Source organism: Schistocerca gregaria, chromosome 2, assembly GCF_023897955.1.
Source record: "Schistocerca gregaria isolate iqSchGreg1 chromosome 2, iqSchGreg1.2, whole genome shotgun sequence".
Taxonomy (NCBI): domain Eukaryota; kingdom Metazoa; phylum Arthropoda; class Insecta; order Orthoptera; family Acrididae; genus Schistocerca; species Schistocerca gregaria.
In genome coordinates this window covers 544,657,475-544,681,416 of record NC_064921.1, presented here as the reverse complement: position 1 = coordinate 544,681,416, position 23,942 = coordinate 544,657,475, and the positions used below count along the sequence as shown (strand labels likewise).

The following is a 23,942-nucleotide window of genomic DNA, read 5'->3' as shown; positions in this document are numbered from 1 at the left end:
AACCAGATCATCATATTGTGAGTACTTTCTTCAGATTATAACTCTTAATAAACTGACCAATTATTCTGTAGCTTGTAGTAGAACAAATTAATAATGCTAATACTTAACAATGGAAACCAAAACTGCTAATGGTCAACAACTTAAGAAAATGCTTTTCATTTCAGTTGTGAAGTTTAACAAATAACTTTATTATGTTTCAGCAGCTTAGATACTTGTACTAAATAGCTCTTATCAGTTTTCGAGTTAATATATTTCAAGTATAAACTTTAAATAAATTCACGCGTACCAATACGACTTGTATTTTGTCTTGCTTTTATTTCTGCTGCTAGAGAATGCGTGTAGCAGACAGGGCGCCGCGTGCTGTGAGCCACGTTCGGCAACAGTGCCGTCTGCCCATCGGAACTGTCAGTACCAATCACTCGTCTCACGGACTATAACCTCCGAACATAATTTTTTTCAATCCAGGACACAACTGTCTAAAACATTCTCTTCTTAAAGGTGGATTCTCTCTAACACACACACACACACACACACACACACACACACACACACACACACCACTGTTGCAGGACTTAGTGGTGGGTGACTAGGTGAAGTGAATAAATGAAAGGGAAGAGAAATGGACAGGGGTGCAATTCCACCCTTCAGTTTCAGTGATAGGTCGGAAATAAGATATGAAACTCAAAACTGTATCAAAGTTTTCCACCTTTATTACAATTGTGTGAACATTCCATAGAGAAATTATGCCCAATTAGTAGAGCCTCCCCACTCAGCAGCTCCAGCAGTAGGGGCTGCCGCTGCCTGCGGTGCCCAGTCTTCAGGAACCTGGAAAGATATGCATCTCACAGTGATTTTGGAAAATCAAAAATTTTATTTCCTTCGGCCACTGAAAAATAGAAAAAACCTATTCCCAAATTTCAAGACCATCACATAAATTCAACTAAAATGCAAATTAAACCTGTACCAAAAATAAAACAGATAAATCTAGACAACGATCTTTTTACTGGACATTCCACTGTGCTTATTTAATAATTGAAGTCACAGGTTTTGCAAGCTGAAATATTTACAGGTCCTGTTGCTTATGATTATTCAGAATGTAATTTTCCTATGGCCAAAAGTGGAATGAAAACTTTTGCTGGAACACACACAGCAATCAGCTACTTCTCAATGCATTCAGGTGCATTTGTCAGGGTGGGAGATCAACTCAAGTACTTCAACTGTTGTCTGGGGCTACTCCTAAGGGGGAGCAAAGACACATCTAGATTTTCTCAAGCATCAAAGCCGTATTTGCATTGCTAAATTAAATGTCAGAAACACTTTCAGAAGTCAGAGCTCTCGGTGTGTTTAAAAATTAGCCTGTGCATATAGATGCTTAGGCAACAGTACAAAGTTTTCTCACAAATCCCATCCCTAAATGCAGCTTGGGCATTACAGGTGTCTGCAATTTTTGCAACTATGAAAACACATAAGACAAAAATTGTCAGGCACATATAAAATGTGGACATACATAACACAAAGGTAAGGTGCAAGCAATAGAAAACAATATTTACACTAGCTTTCAAGCTCTAGCTCTTTCTCTAATAGTCATCCATCTCAGTCAGCTACAGGTGAGTAGTTGCCTTTCATTTTAATATTCTTCCATCCAGGAATTTCAATCGTTAAACATTGAAATAATTTGGGCTAAAATAAACAGCATATAGGAGGCTTGATTAAAAACAATTGAACTTAATTCCTCAATGAAATACGTTGGCTGCTGAACTGTGTGTGCAAAACACTCATTCATTTATCAGTATTTCAAATCTGTTTCAATTTCCATAATTGTTCACAATTGCAGGAAATTAAGGTTAAGGTCTGCAATCATAAAGGGCTGCTTCTCTGTAATGTGGTGAACTTGCTTCATAGCAGAAATCAGTCATTAACAGAGTCTCTCACCCATACTGCTCTTGTCTACAGATATTTTGATTATCTCCAAAAAACTGCCTGGAATATTGCCATTCAATTACGTACACTCATCTAATTCTTTACAAATTGCTGAAAGAACAAGTTAAAAGACTTTAATGCAAAAAGATTTCAAACTTGGCTTCACTAGTGCAAATGAATGTTCAGTATCCTGAATCTGCACCTGTGGTCATGAGATGAGGGAAACATTCAATGTAGGAAAAATATATCTAAAAACAAAGATGTAACTTACCAAACGAAAGTGTTGGCATGTTGATAGACACACAAACAAACAAACAAACAAACACACACACAGCTGTGTGTGTGTGTGTGTGTGTGTGTGTGTGTGTGTGTGTGTGTTTTTGCGTTTTTGTCTATCAACATACCAATGCTATATACATACATACATACATACATACTGTTTTCAGTTGATAATCTCACAATAATTTTATTGACATCAAGGAAAAGAGCCTAATACTTCCTTTACATTTTTCTTACTCAGTTTCAACAGCCACTATGGATAAAATTAACTTAATTTCTTTTTTGTGTAGAAAATTGTGTGTTCAGTCTAAGAATACATTAACATATATTTTCAGTGTGCAGTGCCTTGTAGTTACTTATCAGTACTTTATTTGTACCAACAACTACTATGAAAAATCTTCACACTGTATTGCCAGGTATGAGGAATTTTACCTGTGATGCCCAATCTTCACTGGCAGGAAATGCAGCTGGTGCTGCAGCACCCGGAACAGCTGGTGCCACAGGAACATCTTCACTCCAGGTAGTGGCAGCTGCAGCAGCTGCTTCTGGAGCAACTGGTTCCTGAGCCCAACTATCTGCAGTGGCAGCAGCAGTGAAGTCTGGAATCTCTGGCTTCGCAGGGACCACTATTTCCTTAATTACCTCCTCTTTCTCAGCCTGAAATTGTTAAGATGAACTTAGAGCCTTGTTTTTACTGGAAAACCTAATATCAAATCAGATAATTACACTAAAAAACAAAGCTTTAAGGGATAGCATTTTTTAATAATGGCAAAAACTTGTCAGTGCACGGATCTATTTTAACTGCTTATTAGTTCCCCAGAGGATACCAATGTGCTATTAGCAAGAACATGTGAACTCACTGTACTACAGGCATACTGACAAAGGAATCTATCGAAGTTGTGCTGACATTATATATCAAGTAGTTATAAGCCTGCAGTGCATACTTTACTGAAAACATTGCAATATCACAATGAAGATGATATATACCACAGAAATTATGTGACTGCAAATTCACCTCAAAATTTCATATGGACATGTTAAGGCATGCACTGGACAGGATGGAGAGAATTCATTACCTGTATAAGCAACAGAAGCTGCAAACCCCGCCGCCCAAATGTCACAGTAGCAAACACAAACTTTCTTGGCATAATTATGGAGGTGCAGGGAAAGAAGGTTATCAGAGGTTTTTATCAGACAGCATGAAGTAATTTGTTCACTCTTGTGATACATCAGGATAACTATGGGCTACTGACACAACATCCAATGTTATTAACACTTCAGATATACATCAGTTGTTGATTTCACCTTCAGGTTACCTAGCAGGGTCAGTCAAGAGCACAAAGGTACATTTTTTCTGTCTTATTTTGACATTTTAATCAGAAGATATACTTAATGACACTCTTTACTGTCAGATACCTCGTGTCTCTCGTGTGGTTATGTAACTAAGCAAATAAAATGAAAACAATATTTTTATTGAATGGGGTCTCTGTTGACCACATTCTACAGAGTTTACAAAAATTTCTTTTTCAAGATATGATTTCCCTTCGTTACACTGGCAATAATGATGCAACTAATAAAGATTTCAGTATGCTCATTGTTTGGAGCATGAATAGTCATTGTTTTGTCTCACTTCATTTATTGTATTATCTGGACCTGATTTAACAGGTTACAAGCACTGTGTGTTACTTACAGAAAATGACAGGTACTGTGACAGGATTTAAACAACCCAGAATACCTTAGTGGAGTAATTTCCATGTTGAAAATGGTGACATTGAGGAAATAGTGACAATGGATCAGAATCAGCAGAAAATGAGACTGTGTTAGGGGCAAGAGAAAAAAATAGCACATGAAATAGAAAACAGTGTTGATGAAGATTATAATGATTATACCAACACCCCAAATATAAAAGAATTATGTAACTAAAAATGAAATGTCTTGGTCTAGAAAGCCACCAAAAGCTATGCATCTAACTGTTTACAATGTTCTTTTAAGTGCTTCCAGGATTTACAGTAGATCTAGTGGAACCGGATCAGTAAGTGATGCTTTCAAGTTGTTCTTTCATGACAGTATTTTAAAAATCCTTGTGAGATGTACCTCTGCCACATACCTCATGGTAGTTTGCAGAGTATTTATGTAGATAAAGCACAGTCATATTGTGAGGAGTGGGATGCTACATACCCAGAAAATCAGAAACCAAAATTGACAACATATGTAGATGACGAGTACTCGTGTGCTCTGAAAGCTAAACACGGGAGCCTGTAGAATTATTGTTAACCGCAGATCCTATGTACAAGAGAGATTTTCCTGCTTCGATGTCTCTAACTATTCCAGCAGTTACCTACATTCATCAGATTTGATGATACTACAAGAAACTAAAGGTTTTGGTGGATTTCTAGACCAAGATATTCCATTTTTAGTTACATTTTTTTTTTTTTATATATTTGGTGTGTTATGACCACCACCACCACCCTATCAGAGATGACTGTACATTGCCAATAACTGTAGGTCTAACTACAATTCTCATTAACATCTCTTAGTATACTAACAACTTGCTTCCTTCTGGAGACACTGGCCGTTTGTTGTTTAAATGAAAAAGCCGGCTAAGTGAAAGTATGGGATTTTGATTGATGCAAAATCAAATTATGCTTTGAACTTACTAGGGTATACAGGAAAAAAAAGATTTTCCTACAGAAAAATCAAGGAAAAAGTGTAGTGCTGGATCCAACTAGCTGGTTACAGTATCACCATTGAATTTCTCTCTGCCACAAGCACTTTAATTTTACACAAGAAATTTGACTATATGGAACAATAAGGACTAAATACTTAACGCTTTGTTGCCTAACCCCATAAAGAAAGTAATGTCACCCATCTTAGTTTTTCATAATGATCTTACATTATGTCCTATGTCACAACGAATAATCGTGCTCCGATCTTGCTTAGAACCATGCATTACGACAAATGTAGGAGGTGACACTGAAAGCTACAAACATAATTCTGCAGTATATCACCACCAAGAGGGGGGGGGGGGGGGTGAGGGGCTTCGAACCATGAACAAAATGGTCAATGAATACTACGTGAAAAGAACCACATCACTTCACTTTATTACTCAAACTTTCAACACAGTAGTGTTTGAATGCTTATGTATTATGGAAGACACACAATCAGCATCTTCCATCAATTTCTATGAAATATATTTGTCATTTACTTAAAGCATTGTGTTATTTTGTACTAATTTCTATTCAAGCTGGAACTCAATTCCATTTCATTCATTGGTCTTAGAATTTAACTCCAAGTACTTACACAATTTATTCTGTGTGTCAGAGATGTTAACAGCAGCGTTTGTTATAAACTATATGAAGGAAAGTTAGTTTATATGAAATGTCAAGGGCTTTGAGTGTAGCTGTATGATAGATTTGCCCTGAAGGTTTAAATTCAAATGTCCTCTTAACATTACCATAGGTACATATGTCATTCTGTTCAGAAATTAAAAACTTTTAAGTTATATTTATCTCATAAATAACCCAAAATGATAATGGGGGGGGGGGCATTGTATCACAATTATGAACTTCCTATTAATTCTACTTCTATAGATCAAGCTTCAAAATGCTAATCACTGCAAAATCAGAGGGTGTATTCTGCATTTTTTTTAAATATAAATGGTAACTTCAGCTTCCACTTCTCTGAGAAGCTTGTGGTCCCTAGAAATCTTAAAATACTACAAACTTCTTACTCAGCATGGGCAAAGCAAAACGAAACTGCAGAAGCACTCTTAATAAACTAGCCACTGTCAATTGTCAAACAACTCTTGTAACCAGCCAGGCAGCCATACTGAATGCACAAATTGAACACGATCTGTCAGATTGCCTGGGATTTCCACATGACCAGCAACCAATCATTGTGATTTGCCCCCCCCCCCCCCCCCCCCACACACACACACAATGAAGTGGTCAGTCACCCATGCAACAGATTGCTGTAATGCTTCGCTCGTGTGAGGAGTCCTTCAAATATGCACATAGTAGTGACATCACACTCATCAAGAGCAGTTTATAGTTATGAAGTATATAATAGTCTTTGTCCTAAAGCCTTTGACACAGGTACTTGATTGTGCACTGTGTTTTGTCATCGTAAATGGTGCATTTTCTTTGCAACTTAAGTTTCATTTTGGTGTTATTTTCTTGTTTATGTATTACTGCTGCAATAGTGGTCTAGAGTAGAGAATCTGTTCTTACCAGTTAGAATTACAAAAATTTAACTTTAAACTGAAACAACGAAAAATTCCTGGGTGTCCTGAGGCGTATACACCCTGAATAAAGTAACGTACAGAAGTTTCACTAACCAAGTATCACCGCCGGCTCTTGGACCGAAGAAAATTTTTAAAGTAACTTAGCAAATCCCTTGCTTGTGAGTGGTAATGTATCCTGTGTACCAATGCCATGACTGTCAATTACTGCCAGAGGAAACATGGAAGTTTCAGCGACACTGACGTCAGCAATAAACATCCCCATGGGGTAAGAACGATGACCAAAACTATGGTGAAAACTTTGGATGAACATGAATGCATTACACTCTTGCTTACGGAAAGTATGACCATAAACAAATTTGCTTGATGTTATTGAAATTGGATTGCTGCTGCCTTCTCAAGAGAGATGTCTTGCTTCATAGGCCTGATAAATATCTGCATCTCATATTTTGAAGAACAAGTGCACAGACTGGACACAAAAGCCTGGTCTGGGAAAACCTTTTTGTTCTTCCTTTATGTGAACATGCAGAAACTAGTTACAAATTCATTCTTGGACATTATGTTTCCCTAACATTGTTTCTTACTTGATGAGGACAGAATATTTCAATAAGAAAAAGCACCTTGGCCTAACACTTCACTTCAAATAATACTGTCAGATCCAAACTGAATTGAACAAATGTGCAACTAACATTTTGGATCTTACGAAATATTGGCATATGTTACACATACAAAACATTCTGCACAAAATAATCTAATTGCTTTCATACAGCCACTTTAACATACTGTATCCTGTGAAGTGTAGGCTAAGAAATATTTTTTTAAAACTACAAAAGCGTGCATTAAGACAGGAAGAGGGGAGGATGTTCTAACAAGTGCATATTTTGAACCTTTCCCAAATTCAATCAAGCAGGACTTGTTAGACCTTCTCTCCTTCCCCTGGTCCCTAGGGTGGAAACATTTTTTTCACCACCCAACCAAAGACCAATGTTGAACCATGCCTAACTCAGCTCATTCCTCCATCAAACCGTGATCCACCCCCACTGTCCCCTAAATCACTCCCTATTAACTTTCCAGAATTTCTTAACCTCGAACCTTGCCTCAGCACCTTCCCCAAATCCCTCAACATGCAAACTAACCTTACATCTACAGAAAGAAATGCAACCCACCACCTAAAAACTTCGACCTTATAACCCTACCAGCAGATTAAGGCTCCAACACCACTGTTTTGAACTGCAGGAATTAGCTGGCAGATACACCTTACGTAAAAACCTTGCCACAGTGACCCCATTCCAGAATCCAGCAGGCTCTCCAGTCACTACTAAAATCCTTAGGCCCATCCCAGAATCTCTCCCCAGAGTCCATCTCTCTGCTCAACCCTACCACTCCCTGCACTCCTACCTTCTACATGCTTCCTGAAGTCCATAAACCCAACCACCCAGGATGCCACATTGTGACTGGTTATTTTGCCCCCAGCGAGTCAATCTCTGCTCTCACAGACCAACACCTTCAGCGTATTACCTGGGAATCTAACATCCTATATAAAAGATGCCAACCATTACCTCCATAATCCCCTCACCTGTCCCTTTACCACACCATGTACAGCTCATCACTATTGATGTTATCTCCGTTTACACTAACATCTCTGATGTCCATGGCCTTACCACTATTTAACACTACCTTTCCCAATGCCCAACAGATTCCAAACCAACAACCTCCTTCCTATTTGCCATGATCAACTATATCCTCAACCACAATTACTTCTCCTTCGGAGTTATAACCTAGAAACAAATTCGGGGTACAGCTATGGGCACCTGCAAGGCATCACACTATGTCAACTTATTCATGGGCCATCTAGAGAAATACTTCCTGAACATCCAGAATCTTAAGCCCCTCACCTAGTTCAGATTCACTGATGACATCTTTGCTATCCAGATCAAAGGTGAGGACAACCCATCCACATACCTCCAGAACCTCAACAACTACTCGCCCATTTGCTTCACCTGGTCCTACTCAACTCACCTTACTTAAAGATGCTGACCACCTTTAAGATGGCTACACCAGAACCTCTGTCCATATCAAACCTACTAAACACCAGCAATACCTCCACTTCGACAGAAGCCACCCATTCCATAAGAAGAAGTCCATTCTTTACAGCCTAGCCACATGTGATCGTCACATCTGCAGTGACGACCAGTCCCCCTCAAAATATATCAAGGGTCTCACTGAAGCCATCATGAACTGTAATTATCCTCCCAACCTTGTACAAAGACAAATATCCCACACCTTATCTATCCAGCCTCCCACCACCTCACAAACCCCCACCATCCGGCTACATCCTCGTAACTCAGTACCACCTAGGACTGGAGCAACTGAATTACATTCTTCACCAAGGTTTAGACTAACACTCATCATGCCCTGAAATGAGAAATGTCCTGTCCACTATCCTTCCCACCCCTCCCACAGTGGTATACCACCAACAATTCAACCTACAAAATATACTCGTCCACCCCTACACAAGCCCTGCACCCAACCCCTTACCTCATGGCTCATACCCCTGTAATAGACCCAGATTCAAGACCTGTCCCACAAATCCTCCCAACACAACCTACTTCAGTCCAGTCACAATCATCATCTATACCATCAAAGGCAGGGCTACCTGTGAAACCAGTGATGTGATCTACAACCTATACTGCAACAACTGTACTGCATTCTATAAGGACATGACAACCAACAAGCTGGCTGTCCGCATAAATGGGCACTGACAAACTGTGGCCAAGAAACAAGTGGACCACCCTGTTGCTGGACACACTGCCAAACACGACATCCTTCATTTCAATGACTGCTTCTCGGCCTGTGCCATATGAATCATTCCCGCTAACACCAGCTTTTCTGAATTGCTCAGGTGCGACTTTCCCTGCAGTGTGTCCTACGTTCCCGTAACCTTCCCGACCTCAACCTTTGTTAGTCATTGTCCTCTCCCATCCGCCCCTTCTCGTTCCCATTCCAGCCCTACAAAGCCCTCTTTCCACCATTGCACCTAACCTTTCTTGCTTCTCTCCTTTTCCACTATCCTCATCCCCCCTCCCTACCTGTCTGCTCCCCTCAATCAACCTCCTGACTGCACATAGCTTCCCTACCCTTTTTCCACCTCCTCATTCCTGCATGCTCCCCAACAGCACGTCACTGCCACCTCATCCCAACCTTCTCACCTCCATGCAGTCGCCACTTTTCAACACACCCTAGTGCTGCTGCTCGCAGTGTGGCCTCAGCTGCCCAAGGCTACAGTCGTATGTGTTGAGTTGCACGAGTGTATGTTGTCTAATTTTGATGAAGGCTTCACTAGTCGAAAGCTGTATTTGTGACAGTCTTTTTTATTGTGCCTATCTGCAACTTGGCACCTCTGCTATATGGTGATAATATTATGAAAAGGGAAGGTGCTAAGTGCATATTTTTGTATGTCTAAAATGGTCCAGCACAGCCAATTGCAATATCCACTACTGTGACCGAAGTTTATTTCAAAAACAGTGGAATGACAAACTCAGTAATTATAAATGAACTAGATCCCAGTATCACTTATAATAAATACTAACAAGTCATACTTCTGTTTATTTTTCTTATCTAGTATTTTACATCAAGGCACTTTTGTTTTTCCTCTAAAGTTGGGTAGATCTTTTTTCCAACATATCTCTACACACTCAAGAATACATACCTCCTCTGGGTCCCTCCAGAAGAACAAGTCAACAACAACATCCCATTTCCCGTCGCGAGGTATGGAACCACGGAATCTCAGAACCTCCCTTGCAAGCAGCCACCACATCAGCCCAATGGAATGTGTGCTCTGTCAACAAAAGACAAAAGGTAACAAGAATAAATTACTCTAATCAAGTTTATATTTCCACTGAAGTCATTTGAAAACTGAATACTGCAAGAGAACTGATTCCATGTCTTCCTCTATTATAGTAAGGCTACATAATCACACCTAACTTCTACATCTACATGACAACTCTACGATCCACAATTCAAGTGCCTGGCAGAGGGGCCATTAAGCCACTTTCATACAACTTAAGCCACCATTCCACTCACAAACAATGCATGGGAAAAACAAACACTTAACATCTATCAATGTGAACTCCATTTTTTATTATGATCATCATCTCTCCTAATGTAGGTGAGCATTAACAAATTACTTTCACATTCAGAAGAGAACATTGGAGACTGAAATTTCATTAAAGACCCCACTGCAACAAAAAATGCATTCGTTTTAATGACTGCCACCCACTACTCGTGCATCACATCCGTGGCATTCTCCCCCTAGTTTGCACTAATATGGGTTACTCTTCTTTGAATTTCTTCAATGTCTCCACCAGCCCTATCTGGAAAGTACTCAGTACCACATATCAACACTCTACCACAGCACAGACAAACACAAGCAGTCTCTTTTGTGGATTTGTTAACATCTTCTAAAAGAGTTCTGTCAATAAGAAGCAGTCTTTGGCTTAGCTTGCCTTACCCATATTAAGTATGTCACTGTTCCAATTTAAGTTTTTCATAGCTTATCCCTGTCTGCAGCTCGTGGTAGCATTCCTGCTTCCTGAGCATGGGATCCCAGGTTCAATTCCCAGCGGCGTTAGGGATTTTTACCTGTCCCTAGATGACGGTGTTGTCTTCATCATCATCCTCCATCACCCATTATGGTCGGAGGAAGGCAACGGCAAACGACCTCCATTAGAACATTGCCTCGTACAGCAGTGGGAGTCTCCCACATCGTTCCCCTACACACTGTCAAGAAGCATGGGACTATTTCCATTTCCATAACTTATCCCTAAGTACTAAGTTGAACTCTGTGCCTTCAGACTTGCAACAATATTATGAAAATGATAGATTGCTACATATCACATACAGATGTTGATTTGCAGACAGAAACACCGAAAGTTGTACATGTGAGCCAAAAGGCCTAACAGCACATGACCAATCTCTGGCCACTGGTCAGGCCTCAGTGGATGTTCATCATTTGGGATCAAACTACCACTTTTCACACCAACAGTGGTCACATCTGTGCAAACTGTGCTTGCATGAATGTGTGTGTTTTCTACATTAGAAGAAAGCTTCTTTGGTCAAAAGCTCACATGCTTTCTCTAAGTCAAAAAGAGCTCTATTTGCTGCACTACTTAACAGTGAAACATGGGACGAAGTGTACAGAGAACCTACTATAAATGGGAAGTTTTCAAAGTTTCTGTCAGTATTTAAATTCAGGTTTGAAGAAGTGTTCCCTAAAGTTCTAAGAATCACTAAATCATGCAACAACAACAGCTGGGTAACCAATGGGATAAGGAAATCTGCTGAAACACTCAAGCACCTCAGCTCAATGAAAAACTACCGTAATGATTCAGCATTTCATAACTATTATCATAGATACAGAAAGATCTATAGAAAAGTATTGTTAGTGGCTAAAAGGTACCAAAATGACAAATTTATAGAAAAAGCCAGTAATAAAATCAAAGCAGCACGGAAAATCACCAAACAAGAAACTAATAGGAAAAAATTAAAGCCAGTAAACATACAGTTTCAGCACAATGATACCAAAATAAATGATCCCAAAAAACTAGCAAACTTTGCCAATCAATATTTCAGTAACATAGCTACCAGACTGCAACAGAAGTTCAACAAAACAAAGCAATCACAAACTCTGAACAAAATAGCACACACAATGATGCTACGACCAACCACAGCAGAAGAAGTATCCAATGTTGTGAGCAACCTAAAATGTAAAAATTCAGCAGGCATAGATGAAATACCTGTGTGCTTACTGAAGGACTGCATAGACAACATCAAAGACCCATTAGTGCACATCAATGAATCCTTCTCCATGGGTTGCTTCCCAGAAATACTAAAGCATGCAAAAATCCTACCTATATATAAGAAAGGTGACCCAGAAATCATAGAAAACTACAGACCAATCTCATTACTGTCATCCTTTCCAAAAGTCAGAGAGACCATAATGAAAAACAGGCTCATGGGGTACTTAACAAAGTTCAAAGTTCAATCTTCTGAGTAAAGAGCAATTTGGTTTCCGGGCTGGCAAAAGCACAAATTCAGCTGTAGCTCACTTCTCAAATGTTATCCTTGAAGCACTAGACAAAGGAGACCACATAACAGGGATCTTCCTTGATTTGACCAAAGCATTTGACACAGTAGACCACACAATTTTGCTAAACAAACTAAATGCACTAGGAGTAAGAGGAGTAACAAACATGTGGTTTCATTCATACCTGCAAAACAGGGTCCAACAGGTGGAGATCACTCAAACCAACTCCAATCACACCTTTCAAACCCAGAATACATCAACATAGGAGTCCCCCAAGGAAGTGTGCTGGGCCCAATCCTCTTTTTAATATACATAAACGATTTTCCACAAAGTGTCAAACATGGTGAATCAGTACTGTTTGCTGATGACAGTAACATCCTAATCAAAGCTGAGTCGCCAAGTGCACTCAATGAAAAAGCTGAGGAAACACTTAAGCATGTATGCCAATGGTTAGAGACTAATAAATTAACCCTAAATGTAAAAAAAAACCAACAGTATTAGCCTCCACTTAAACAGAAAACCGAACAGTAGCAAGCTAAAAGTTAATGACGAGCACATAGAATGTGTACCATCAACAAAATTTTTAGGCATGCATGTCAACTCTCAACTAAATTGGACCAAGCACACTGCGGTACTTGGAAAGCGAATAGCTTCAGCATGCTATGCACTTAGGATTATAAATTCAGTGTGTAGTAGCCGGTGTACTAGAACTGCATATTTTGCGTATGTCCACTCTATAATTAGTTATGGCATAACCTTCTGGGGATCAACAGAGCAGAACAGACAAACAATATTTAAGTTGCAAAAACGGGCCGTACGAATCATAACAAAAAGTAGCAGTAGATCCCATTGCACAGAGTTATTTAAATCTTTGGGTATATTGACAGTTCCGTGTGAATACATTTTGCAGACAGTAATATACATAAAAAGACACATTGACCAGTTCCCGATAAACAGTTCCATACATGCACATGACACCAGACACAGACAACACTTACACCTCTATAGGAAAAACAAATCAAAAACTCAAAATAGCATGTTATATAATGGAATTAAATTATACAATAAACTTCCACAGGGGATCAAAGACATAAGCAAAATAGATAACCTGAGGAAATCGCAAAAAAAAATATCTCTCGGAAAAGTGCTTTTATACTGTCAATGATTACTTGAGATGATGTGAATGCATAGAAATATGTAAAAATTAGCAACTGTGTCATTAAGTGGTTTAAAAATGCATCTTGTTATAATATTCATGAATTCCGATTGTGACAATTATAAATTTGTGTACCTATTGTATATACTCATGTTGACAACATCCATACAATCCTGATTGTCTACGGATGGATAAATAAATAAATAAATAAATAAAAGTGGTACATCTGTAATTCACCTGATTACTCACATTTATTTTCTTGAATACTGGTGTGACCTACACAACTTTTCCGTCATTAGGTATCAATCTTTTGTTGGGTTAGCAGTTGTATATGATTGCTAAATATACAGCTATTCTAACAGCATACTCTGAAAGGAACCTAGCTCGTTCACAATCAGGATTGAAAGGCTTGCCTTTATTAAGTACTACGAGTTGCTTTGGTGCACCAAGGTATCTAAGCCAAAGTTACTCATGTTGACAGCAGTTCTTCCAAAGCCAGCTACTGGTTCAACAGCTTAACATACAGATCATAGTACTTTACCTACCCTGTCGGTAGATTTCTCCAACCATCTGGTAGCTGCATGTAAACTGATAGATAACTTGTCTAATCTTTCAACATTCACATCTCTTAACAGGTGAAGTTTAAATTAGCTCACAGAGTGGACTATGATGCACCAGACAGTTTGATGGGTAGTGATATTCTTGTAGGTTCTCACTGTTCTGAATTTATCCTACATAACATTCTTTGGGGGGGGGGGGGGGGAATCTAAGTCCAAGTAGGTGGATTCAATAAAATTTTAAGCTGTTCCCGTGCAAGCAGTTTTAGCACTCCTGCATATATTACCTCTAATAAGCAAGGTAAAATACAATTCAGTAACTTCTGAAAGCAGAAAACATTTATTGTGTACATAAAAATACTTTGACGACCCATTAGATGCCAAGAATGAGACTAACTGATCTCCAGACTTAAGTCATTTGTGGCTGCTAGAGAACAATAGTCTTACACTCAAAAACGTGAAGGAAGTTAATATTCTAGCTGTGCTTAGATACTGCACATTTCATTTGAAAGAGGGAAAAAATGCTATAATTGGGATTTTGTTATATATCAGTGAACAATTTCATAAACAACCTAAGACATCCAATTGCACTACACAGAAGTGGCAATAATAGTACACAAAAATAAAAAATTATCAGTGGTGCCAGTGGCTGCTGCTGCTTACCCCATAGGATGGTGGTACACTTGGTTTCTCCTTTCTCTTAGCTAGTGTGTGGCTGTTCTCACATTTTCTGTAAGCGTTGACCTCTTCCATCTCTTCATTTTACCCTCTGCCTTTTCCCACAGTCATCCCCAATAAGGCTACTGAATGACGAAATGGCTAACAATGTTATTTCTGTAAGTGATTATTTTGATTAAGGTCCTTGTCTCTTCTCAGTTTTTTGTTTTAGACTAAGCCCACTGTACCTTCAAAATTCTTTTCTATACTGTAGCTCGAAGAATGTGCAGTATCACCCACCTTTCTCCTTGTCCAAGCCTGTCCCACATGAACACACTCCACATATGACTAAGAATCCTTTCCTAGTATCCAGAGACACTGAAGCATGGGGTACATTTTCTGAAGACAGCAAGTCTAATTATATCAGTTACTTAAATTCACTGTGATACCTCTCCTGACATACTTCATCACACAGTCAACTATCTCTGGTCTGTACATATATCACAAAGTTTGTTTCGGTTAATATTATCAAATTATTCCTCTGCCAATGAAAGCGATCAAAGATTGGTTTGCAAAAACTTTCCCTATAATTGTTGTCACCACCACCCCATTCTACAGTACATGGCATTAAGTACAGGTTATCCTGCAATGTGCCGTAAGTAGTTTTCAGAGAAGGAATTTACAGGATATCTTCTCACATCCACTAAAACTGTAACATGTAGCTTCAAGTATTACCTGTGGATCTGAGTTTGCCTACTGCAACAAATCTCTCTCCCATGTTTCCTGTACCCCTATTGTTTTGTTGTACCCTTCAGATGTCCCCAAAGATTCACTACTATCAACTTCAGGTTTCAACCAAGTTTCTGTACCTATACTGCGATCATCATAAGAACAATCCTGATGTAAGCATTTACCATATATTCATCCAAGTTTGCTGGAATCTCACTCGATTTCATTTCATATGGAGCACAACCTAACACTATGCAGAGTGTCACATGTACATAAACTGGGCAATACTATGGAACAACATATTTACTGTGTGTAACTTTGACAACACTAGCTACCCAATTGGTCCAACTACTCTGCAGCGACATGAGAAACTGCAACTCAGACGTAAAAAAAAAAGACGAAGAAACAACACAGCTTCAAACGTGATTTAATTTCTAAACAGAATAATATAGTATGCAGCAAAACTCTGGCAATATCGCAAGCTTCTCAGGGGGCCATATGGAAATCATAACACGCTCTCATTTGTGGCTAACATAGTATAGTAATTAAGAACAAGAGTGATGAATACCTAACTTAAGCTGGGTAACTGTTCTGCAGGTGTGTGTGACACAAAAGGAATTTCATTGTCTATTTAAATACTGACTCTACTGAAAGTATTGCTTACAGCCAGTCTTGTATTCTCTCAATTCCTTCCGTATCCAAATCCAAGAAACACATTTCAGTAATGGAACTGTCATCTCATACTGATGAGTAGATCAAACAACAGAATCCACAAAACCAACCATGCAACCAAATTATCTGATTTTATGATGTGCAATTTTGTATCTCAGCATTGGGCAGTGATGTGTGACAAACCCTTGTGTACAGTTCCAGTTAAGTGAGGCTGTTTAGACGTCTTCTAACAATGAAAATAATCAATTATTGACAATATAAACCGATGTTAAAATCTACTCAAGTGGCAGAAGGGCCGCCCCCTCCCCCACACACAAAATTTAACTTCTACAAGCTTTCGGAGCCAGTGGCTTCTTCCTCAGGTACAAGAGGGGTGAAGGGGTAGGAAGAAGAGTGAAGGGGAAGGGCTAGAGAGGTTTAGAGAAAGGGGTACAGTCCAGAAAAGTCACCCGGATCAGGGGAGACTTACTGGATGGGATGAGAAGGAAAGACATTGTTGGAGATTGAACGTAACACAGCTGGGACGGGGTCAGCACAGGGTGTATACAGACAACACACAATATCCTATAGCAGAGCATGCTGTACATCATTGTCATAACCTTGGTGCCTGTTTCACCACACACACCATCTTGATTCTTCCCCCAACACCAGTTTCTGAGAACGCGCGCCACTACTTGGCGAGTAGATCTTCTCATCTATCCATTCATGTTACGTTTAAATGTCTTATTTTCTTTACAAACCCCTTTCCGTCGTTCTGTTGCATTCATATTGCAATGGTACAGTGGGAAAACCGCAACTCGTACTATTGTAATTGAAAACAAGAATGATGAAAATTCCTTAACCACATGGTAATTTTTCTGTGTAAGCTGTGTGTAATTTAAGAGTATTAAAGGAAGCCACTGAAGGTATTGCTTACAGCCACCTGCTACACTGATAACAAGCCTATCAACTACAGAATCCACAAAGCCAACCCTGCGCAGCATTCTCTCTCGTTTTATGACGAGCCATTCTATATCCCACCAGCACTCAGCAGTAACATATGAAAAAACTGTGCGTTAGTTGCAGTATATATGGAGCTGGAAGCTTAGGAAAAAAAATGTTACTCGGGAGATTTGAACCAATGAATGAATAACCACATTTTATTCACATTTTTTCCCTTTTTTAATCTATTTATTACTTATCTTACCAGTTCCTAATTTTCCACATCCCCATTGCATCTATACCACATGCTGCAATTCTCATCTTTTCTGTTGCTCTGAAAGTCATGTTCCATTACCATGCAGTGCAGATTTCAGTTATGCTATCGACTGCACTGCACATTGTTTTGATTGTTTTATTAATTGCAGTGTCTACAACACTGGGAAAATTTCAAAGCCGGTTATCTTCGTAAATTTATGAAAAAAATATTAGGTTCGTATGAGTAGTTGCCAGCGGACTTGTGCACATGCGCAGAGCTGAATTCGCGTATAAGCAGCGCCTTCCTCCCGCTTCTGGCTACTTGGAGCATGGCTGTTTGGTGTATGAGCAGTAGCAGCAAGTAGCCAGAAGCTACCCGGAAAAATTTTCCTGGTGCGCCCAAGCTGCCAGATTTGCACATGCGCAAAGCAAGCTAAGTTATGGGGGGGTTCCTACCCCACGTGACCCATGTCTTCGTTTACAGCTCCCACGTCAAATGAAAACAAAACAGATTTCTGTGGCCAGGAGCCATCAAGTGAATTAATATACATTCTCTTAACCATGAACGACCAAAATAAGTTAGTAGTTTCAATTTTCTGATTTTATATTATTTCCAGGTTATTAGCAATCACCAATTAATGTCTTAATGAAGCTATTTCTGTCTGTTTTATAGAGAAATTTGCTTCAGTTATTTTTTTCCACTGATGCAGTTAGTTTATTTGAAACGAAGTGTTTCATTCTGCGCTATTGGCTACTTTCAAACTTGTTCAATTTAAAGTGCAAATTTTCATTTTCTGGGACGAATGACGTTATACCATAATCAAGAACCAAACATGAGAATACAGTACTGGACTTCCAAAAAGTTGGTATCACGAGAACCACATGAAATGCTGAATATCAGGTACTTCAGAGTCCATCTGGACATAGAAATGTGCAATCAGTGCAGAATGAAGCATTTTAGTATGGTTTATGAAATTCCAATGCTGTTTGAGTAGTCTCTAATGTCCTGTTCCTTGTATGACACTAAGTTCTCTTAATGCTATACATGTACGAAATTTGGTCAGTAGTTTTGAACTAAATATTTTGTTTCAAATATGACAGCTGTACCAGAATGTTATAGATCTGCCTTCTGTGAAAGTGTTTTTCGGTCACAAGGCACTTGTCTAGTACTTCCTCTGGGCTGAAGTTATTTCACAATTTGTGTTTACGTCTTAAATTTATAGAATGCCATTCTATGCTAAATTTTAGACTGATTGCATACCAGTTTTATCGTTTTAACTCCCCACATGGCTTCATATTTATTCATAGAGTAGAATATAAACTGTCCGTTGTACAGTTTCTTTGCTTCACAGACAACCATGTTAATTTTTTTCACATTTTGAAATACTCATGAAATTTATTGTCCTTTATTCCGGTGTAAGCTACACAAGAAACTGTCTTTTTGCTGCTAGTAATTTGTATTCCATCCTAGTAGCTTTTTGCAGTGCCGTGTAGATGTAAGTGTTGAAAATGATACATAACAATATTGCAGAGTACAAATTTAAAAAAAAATCTGTCAAAGTCACCTCTTAGCAAAATTTTATGGTACTTTGAGCTATGGAGTCTAATTTTGAAATGACTTAAAAGCCAAGAACTGCTTCCTTATTTGCATCCTTTATGTGTGTGGGATATGATAAAACAATCGCTCTAAGTACAACTCTGATGTCCTCTCAACAACATACCGCACGGGCGGCACGGCTACACATGGCCACGTGATGCCCACCAGAAATACGACGAAAAGCGTATGAACAGAGCAAGCACCAAGCACGGGCTGCCTACGTCATCGTAGCTGCGCATGCGCAGTACAGCCTATTGTCTGGTAACTGCCCAAACGAACCAATTAAGAACTGCCTATTTCTCGGCGCTTTAATCGTGTTTCACATGGGTATTTCACTACATAACAGAAAGCAGCCTCAGCCATTTTCATACTGCACACTCAGTGCGACAATCAGCATAATGCTGCAGAGGCTGCGACTACACGATTTTTTTTAAATAAAAACTACGTACCTAAAGCGTGATTAAGAAAAATGTTGATTGCTATTAATACATTTGAACATTTTAAAGTTTGATTTAAAGTAACTTAGTAATAAGATATCTAATATATAAGCAGGACCTACTTCTAAAAGCGTTAAAACACCAGTGTACGTGCGCTGCGGCTTCTGACCAACCACCGTGTTTGTGTGTGTTTACATCAGGTTTATTCATATAATGAATGGATTATAATATTCACGATCAAACATGTATGTAAAGCATAAAATTTACAAACTTGTACCAGCAACGGTACTCTCCCAATGGGAATGTCACCTCCTGACAATCTGGGAGGTACTGCCTTTTCATGTGAAGCTACTCAATAACTACTGATAACCTAACCTAATCTAACAAATTATTCCAAAGAACTCACCTTGTTGTTACATGGTATTGCAATATCCACAAAACGTAATGGGGAATCAGTATTACACAGGGCTATAACAGGAATATTGACATAAGATGCCTCTGTTATGGGCTGATGGTCAACTGCAGGATCTGTTACAATCAGAAGACGGGGTTCACGGAAGGCAGCCTGAAAGAAAAAAGATCATACTTCCAATTTGGTACATCGTGATTAAAACAGTGTTCAACAAGAGATGAAAAGATTGTTTCTAATACTATAATTAGCATGTAGTTCATATTCCACATGTGAATGCATGCACTACAGACACTGGATTAACAACTATCCAAAATCACTGTGGTTGGTTTAAACTAAGAGGGACAAACACTGCCTTTACTAAACAGTGTTATAACATTCAAGACAAACTGGAAAAGCATTGAATCAAAAATATACCTACTTAGTAGTGCATATCTTCCTGCAGAGTTTGATGTACAAAACATATACTTGAGAGATTATAAGGCACATTATTTGGTCTTAAGTGTACCGAGATGCAGCACCACACCCCTCTGCACAGCATTTTGCTATCATATGTAAGTGTACTTCGATCTGTAGAATTCAAATGTTTATATTTGCACCAGAGATTGTCATACGCTAAACAAAGGACTGTTCATATCAATACCTTCTCTGCTCGTATCGATGTGCATTGTTTTGATCGCAGATTTGGGTTTTTCTATGATTTGAAAGGCTTGCAATGCAGTGGTGTGAATTTCGGAACGATTTTCATTTGACTGTTGTTGTGTGTTCATTTGTGTAATTTTACTGCACAAGATGCCTAGAATTTGTTGCTTCAATTTTAAACAATGTCACTAGCACAACGGATACACAGCAAAGGGTGCTACAACAAATGTTAGACCAGTGGCTGAAGACAGCAACCTCACAATGCCGCAAACTAACCACCACCAAGTGCTTCAAGAAGGAAACTTGTTTTTGTACCGATGAAAATGGAGACCGTGAATCTGAAGGTTCGTGTAATAGTATTGTTGATGTTAAAATGCTATCACAGTTAATATTGGACAATGTTTAGTACCTGGCAAAAAAGAGGACACTTCATCAAATGGTGGTAGTACACATCTGTTGGCACCGGCAAAGTACTAGATGAAGTGTTTAACATATTTTGTCATACTTGGGCGAAAGGGATTCCAGACCATGAATGTAATATGAGGTTCCAGATAAAATATGCTCCATATCAAGCTGAGACTTTTGCAGAAGTTAGAATGTGTGGGGCATGTAAAGAAAGGACTTGGTGCTAGACTTAGCACGCCGAGACAAGATTTATCACGAAGTAAATAAATAATCTGACGGCAAGGGAATAAAATGGACTGGGCAACTGATAGATGCAGAAATTAACAAGCTATGGGCATATTATGGCTTGGCAATAAGAAGAGAAACAGAGGGTTTGAAAAATATGAAGCAAGCAGTTGGGGCCGTGTACTTCCACAAAATGTCTACAGACAATAACCCTACCCACAACTTGTGCCCAAAAGGAAGTGAATTATAGTGTGGCTACCAAAGGTCAATTGCTGGCGGTGAATATCCCATGAATTCTCCACCAACTGCTGTAATGAAAGCCACCAAATCTATATTCAGGGATTTAAAGAAGATGGGAATTAAGCCCAGAGTGAACTGCATCAAAGCTTTGTACACAATAGAGAGAGCGTGTAGTGAAAGCAGATAAAATCAGTTTTGGAGGTGATAACATCAAGAAGAATGCATCATAGGAATGTGAAAAGGAAGAAAACTGATTTAGAAAATGAAAAAGGAACTGCTACTGGTGTTGGACCGTTCTAATAGTATGACAAGTACAAGCAGGAAGTTTAACAGCCACTTTCCACAAAACAAATTTCTGTACTTAAGTACATGTAACAACCAAAATAAATATCCTATTACTTTAAAAATTGGTATGCTTATTAAACACAAACTCCTTAATACGAAACTGAAATTTTCCATATCTATTAAAAACTGTGGTAAAAATTGAGATAATTATCTATAAAATGAGTTATTTCCAAATGAAGTTTAAAATTAACAGCTCACTCATTTTTTCATAAATTAATTATAATTGTAGAATTTCATACACCTGGTAAGTATGATTTGTATGCTGTGCAAAATTCATCTAAGAAGCTCTTACTTATGAAGAAAAGTGTACCCATAGCAACAAATGCAGCCAAAAGTATGTGGAAAAAAATGAAACTTTCAAAAGTAAAAAAAATATGTTATTTTGTTGTTTTCTACTTCCACTGTTAAAAGTGTGAATCGTGAATCCTTCCTGGTCATGCTCACAAAGATTTATGAATTTTTAGAAGTACACACAGTGGAAATCAAAATGTCATACTTCCTCTCTTGCTCTAAGTTGGCTTGCTTGACATCCCCCCCCCCCCCCAAAAAAAGTGGTACACTGACAATTTTGGTGTATCACATGCATAACAAAGTTGACAACATTCACTGTTCTGAAACTATATCAAAGAACAATAGCATTAACAAATCGTACACGGAAAATGTTAAGTGCCACATAACAAAATGTGTATCGACTCATGAGACTGTGTATCATACAGTTATGAAAGCCATAATATTCCACAGAGATCACGAAAAAGACACCTGAATTTGGTTGGTGAAGGCTCCTGGGGTGAAACGACCAGCAATAGGTGTTGCACCAGTGTGCGCTGCAAACTTCAAAACCGCACGCTGACCGTAATTACGAGATGAAATTACAAAAACTTCGGACGGATGCTCAATTGCAACAATAGCACGAGCAGCCAGAAGTAACTTTTCCCACGTTTTCCTCAGATTGATAATGTGCACACCTGTTTGCAAACAAATACTACCTTTAATCAATAGAAAAATATACGACACCAAAACTATTACTCGCAACAAACATCTTCAAATTGCAATGAAACATTTTAGAACAATTTACTTACCATCACTTCGCCGCTTATACACATACTGCTCCATCTGATAATCCACGTTCTCGGTACCAATATGTGTAAAAGCGGCCAACATTTTCGTGACATCGTCTTCTTTTAAGCTCAAAACTTCTAAACCTCCCGACATCTTCACGTTTTAATAAGAGCAACGATTAAACCTGCGTAAAAAACTTTAACGTAAATGTGAAAACAGTACACACACGTGAGTAGCAACTTACACGTCAATTAAGATTCTGTTGTTACGAAATATAATATTGTGTTACAATTAAATATTTCAATACTTAATATTTATTAAAATATTTCAGAAATGATATTGCTGCAACAAGAAACTTTAATAAATCTCACTCTTACGTGAATCAATGCCACCTGGGAGACACCTCCATGTGAAAAGGAAGCGGATATGAAAACAAGAAGGATTTTGGTCAAAGAATATACACGAGGATATATCACACATAGGGCTTGTTCTACACAATGAAACTCTCTGACAAGTGAAGCCGAGTTTCCACATGTAAAGCCGGGTTCACACATGCAACGAAAGTATCGCCACAAGTCAAGTCATTCTGGAGTGGCGCTGTAAGCTACCGTTCACACAGGACGCCATAAATTCTTCGTAATTGCGCAGTTTGCAAAATGGCGTCACCTGTCCCAGCTGATTAACGGCTGTACATATTACTAAATACGACGTTTTGGAAACATAATAAAAGTAAAATATTACTTACCAAAGTGTTTCTCGTCTCTCTTGTCTCGACTACATGTTTTAAGATCCTGTCTACAGCTTCAAACCAAGCAAGGCTGGGTTTATAAATACCATCTGTTGACGCACCACTCTTAAGTGATTTCAGTACTTTTTTACATTCATTCATTTAAGCATTTCGAATGCTTCGAATTTTTAATTTCGTTGTAGCTACATCAATTCCAGGTTAATATTCACGCATACTGTTTACTATTTCAATTAATGCAGCATCTCTCAAATTTCTGTCTTTGTATGATTCGCTTTATCGTTTCCAAAGGCAGTCTCGTTCTTGATACAACTCCAATAATCTCACAATTGTCGCTGTTGACCACATTTTCGACATATTAATAGCA

At 38.6% G+C, this 23,942-nt stretch overlaps 1 protein-coding gene across 1 annotated transcript; it reads right to left on the bottom strand.

The window, feature by feature from the left end:
• Positions 1-688: 688 nt before the first annotated feature.
• Positions 689-23,315, bottom strand: LOC126331660 (40S ribosomal protein SA). The gene is made up of 7 exons (XM_049996510.1): positions 23,208-23,315; positions 22,851-23,014; positions 22,531-22,736; positions 19,912-20,070; positions 10,149-10,277; positions 2,632-2,856; positions 689-825 (listed from the first exon to the last, which is right to left on the bottom strand). Exons 2-7 carry the CDS (start codon positions 22,981-22,983, stop codon positions 742-744), a joined length of 936 nt encoding a protein of 311 aa, XP_049852467.1. The 5' UTR covers positions 22,984-23,014; positions 23,208-23,315; the 3' UTR covers positions 689-741.
• Between the last annotated feature and the right edge of the window lie 627 nt (positions 23,316-23,942).

Excerpts from the sequence above, each read along its gene's own strand:
- LOC126331660 (XM_049996510.1), bottom strand. The coding sequence starts at position 22,983 with ATGTCGGGAGGTTTAGAAGTTTTGAGCTTAAAAGAAGACGATGTCACG. Across the intron at positions 20,071-22,530 it reads CCTTCACCAACCAAATTCAG|GCTGCCTTCCGTGAACCCCG; the intron begins GTGTCTTTTTCG and ends TTTTTCTTTCAG. Across the intron at positions 10,278-19,911 it reads CAATACCATGTAACAACAAG|AGCACACATTCCATTGGGCT; the intron begins GTGAGTTCTTTG and ends TTTTGTTGACAG.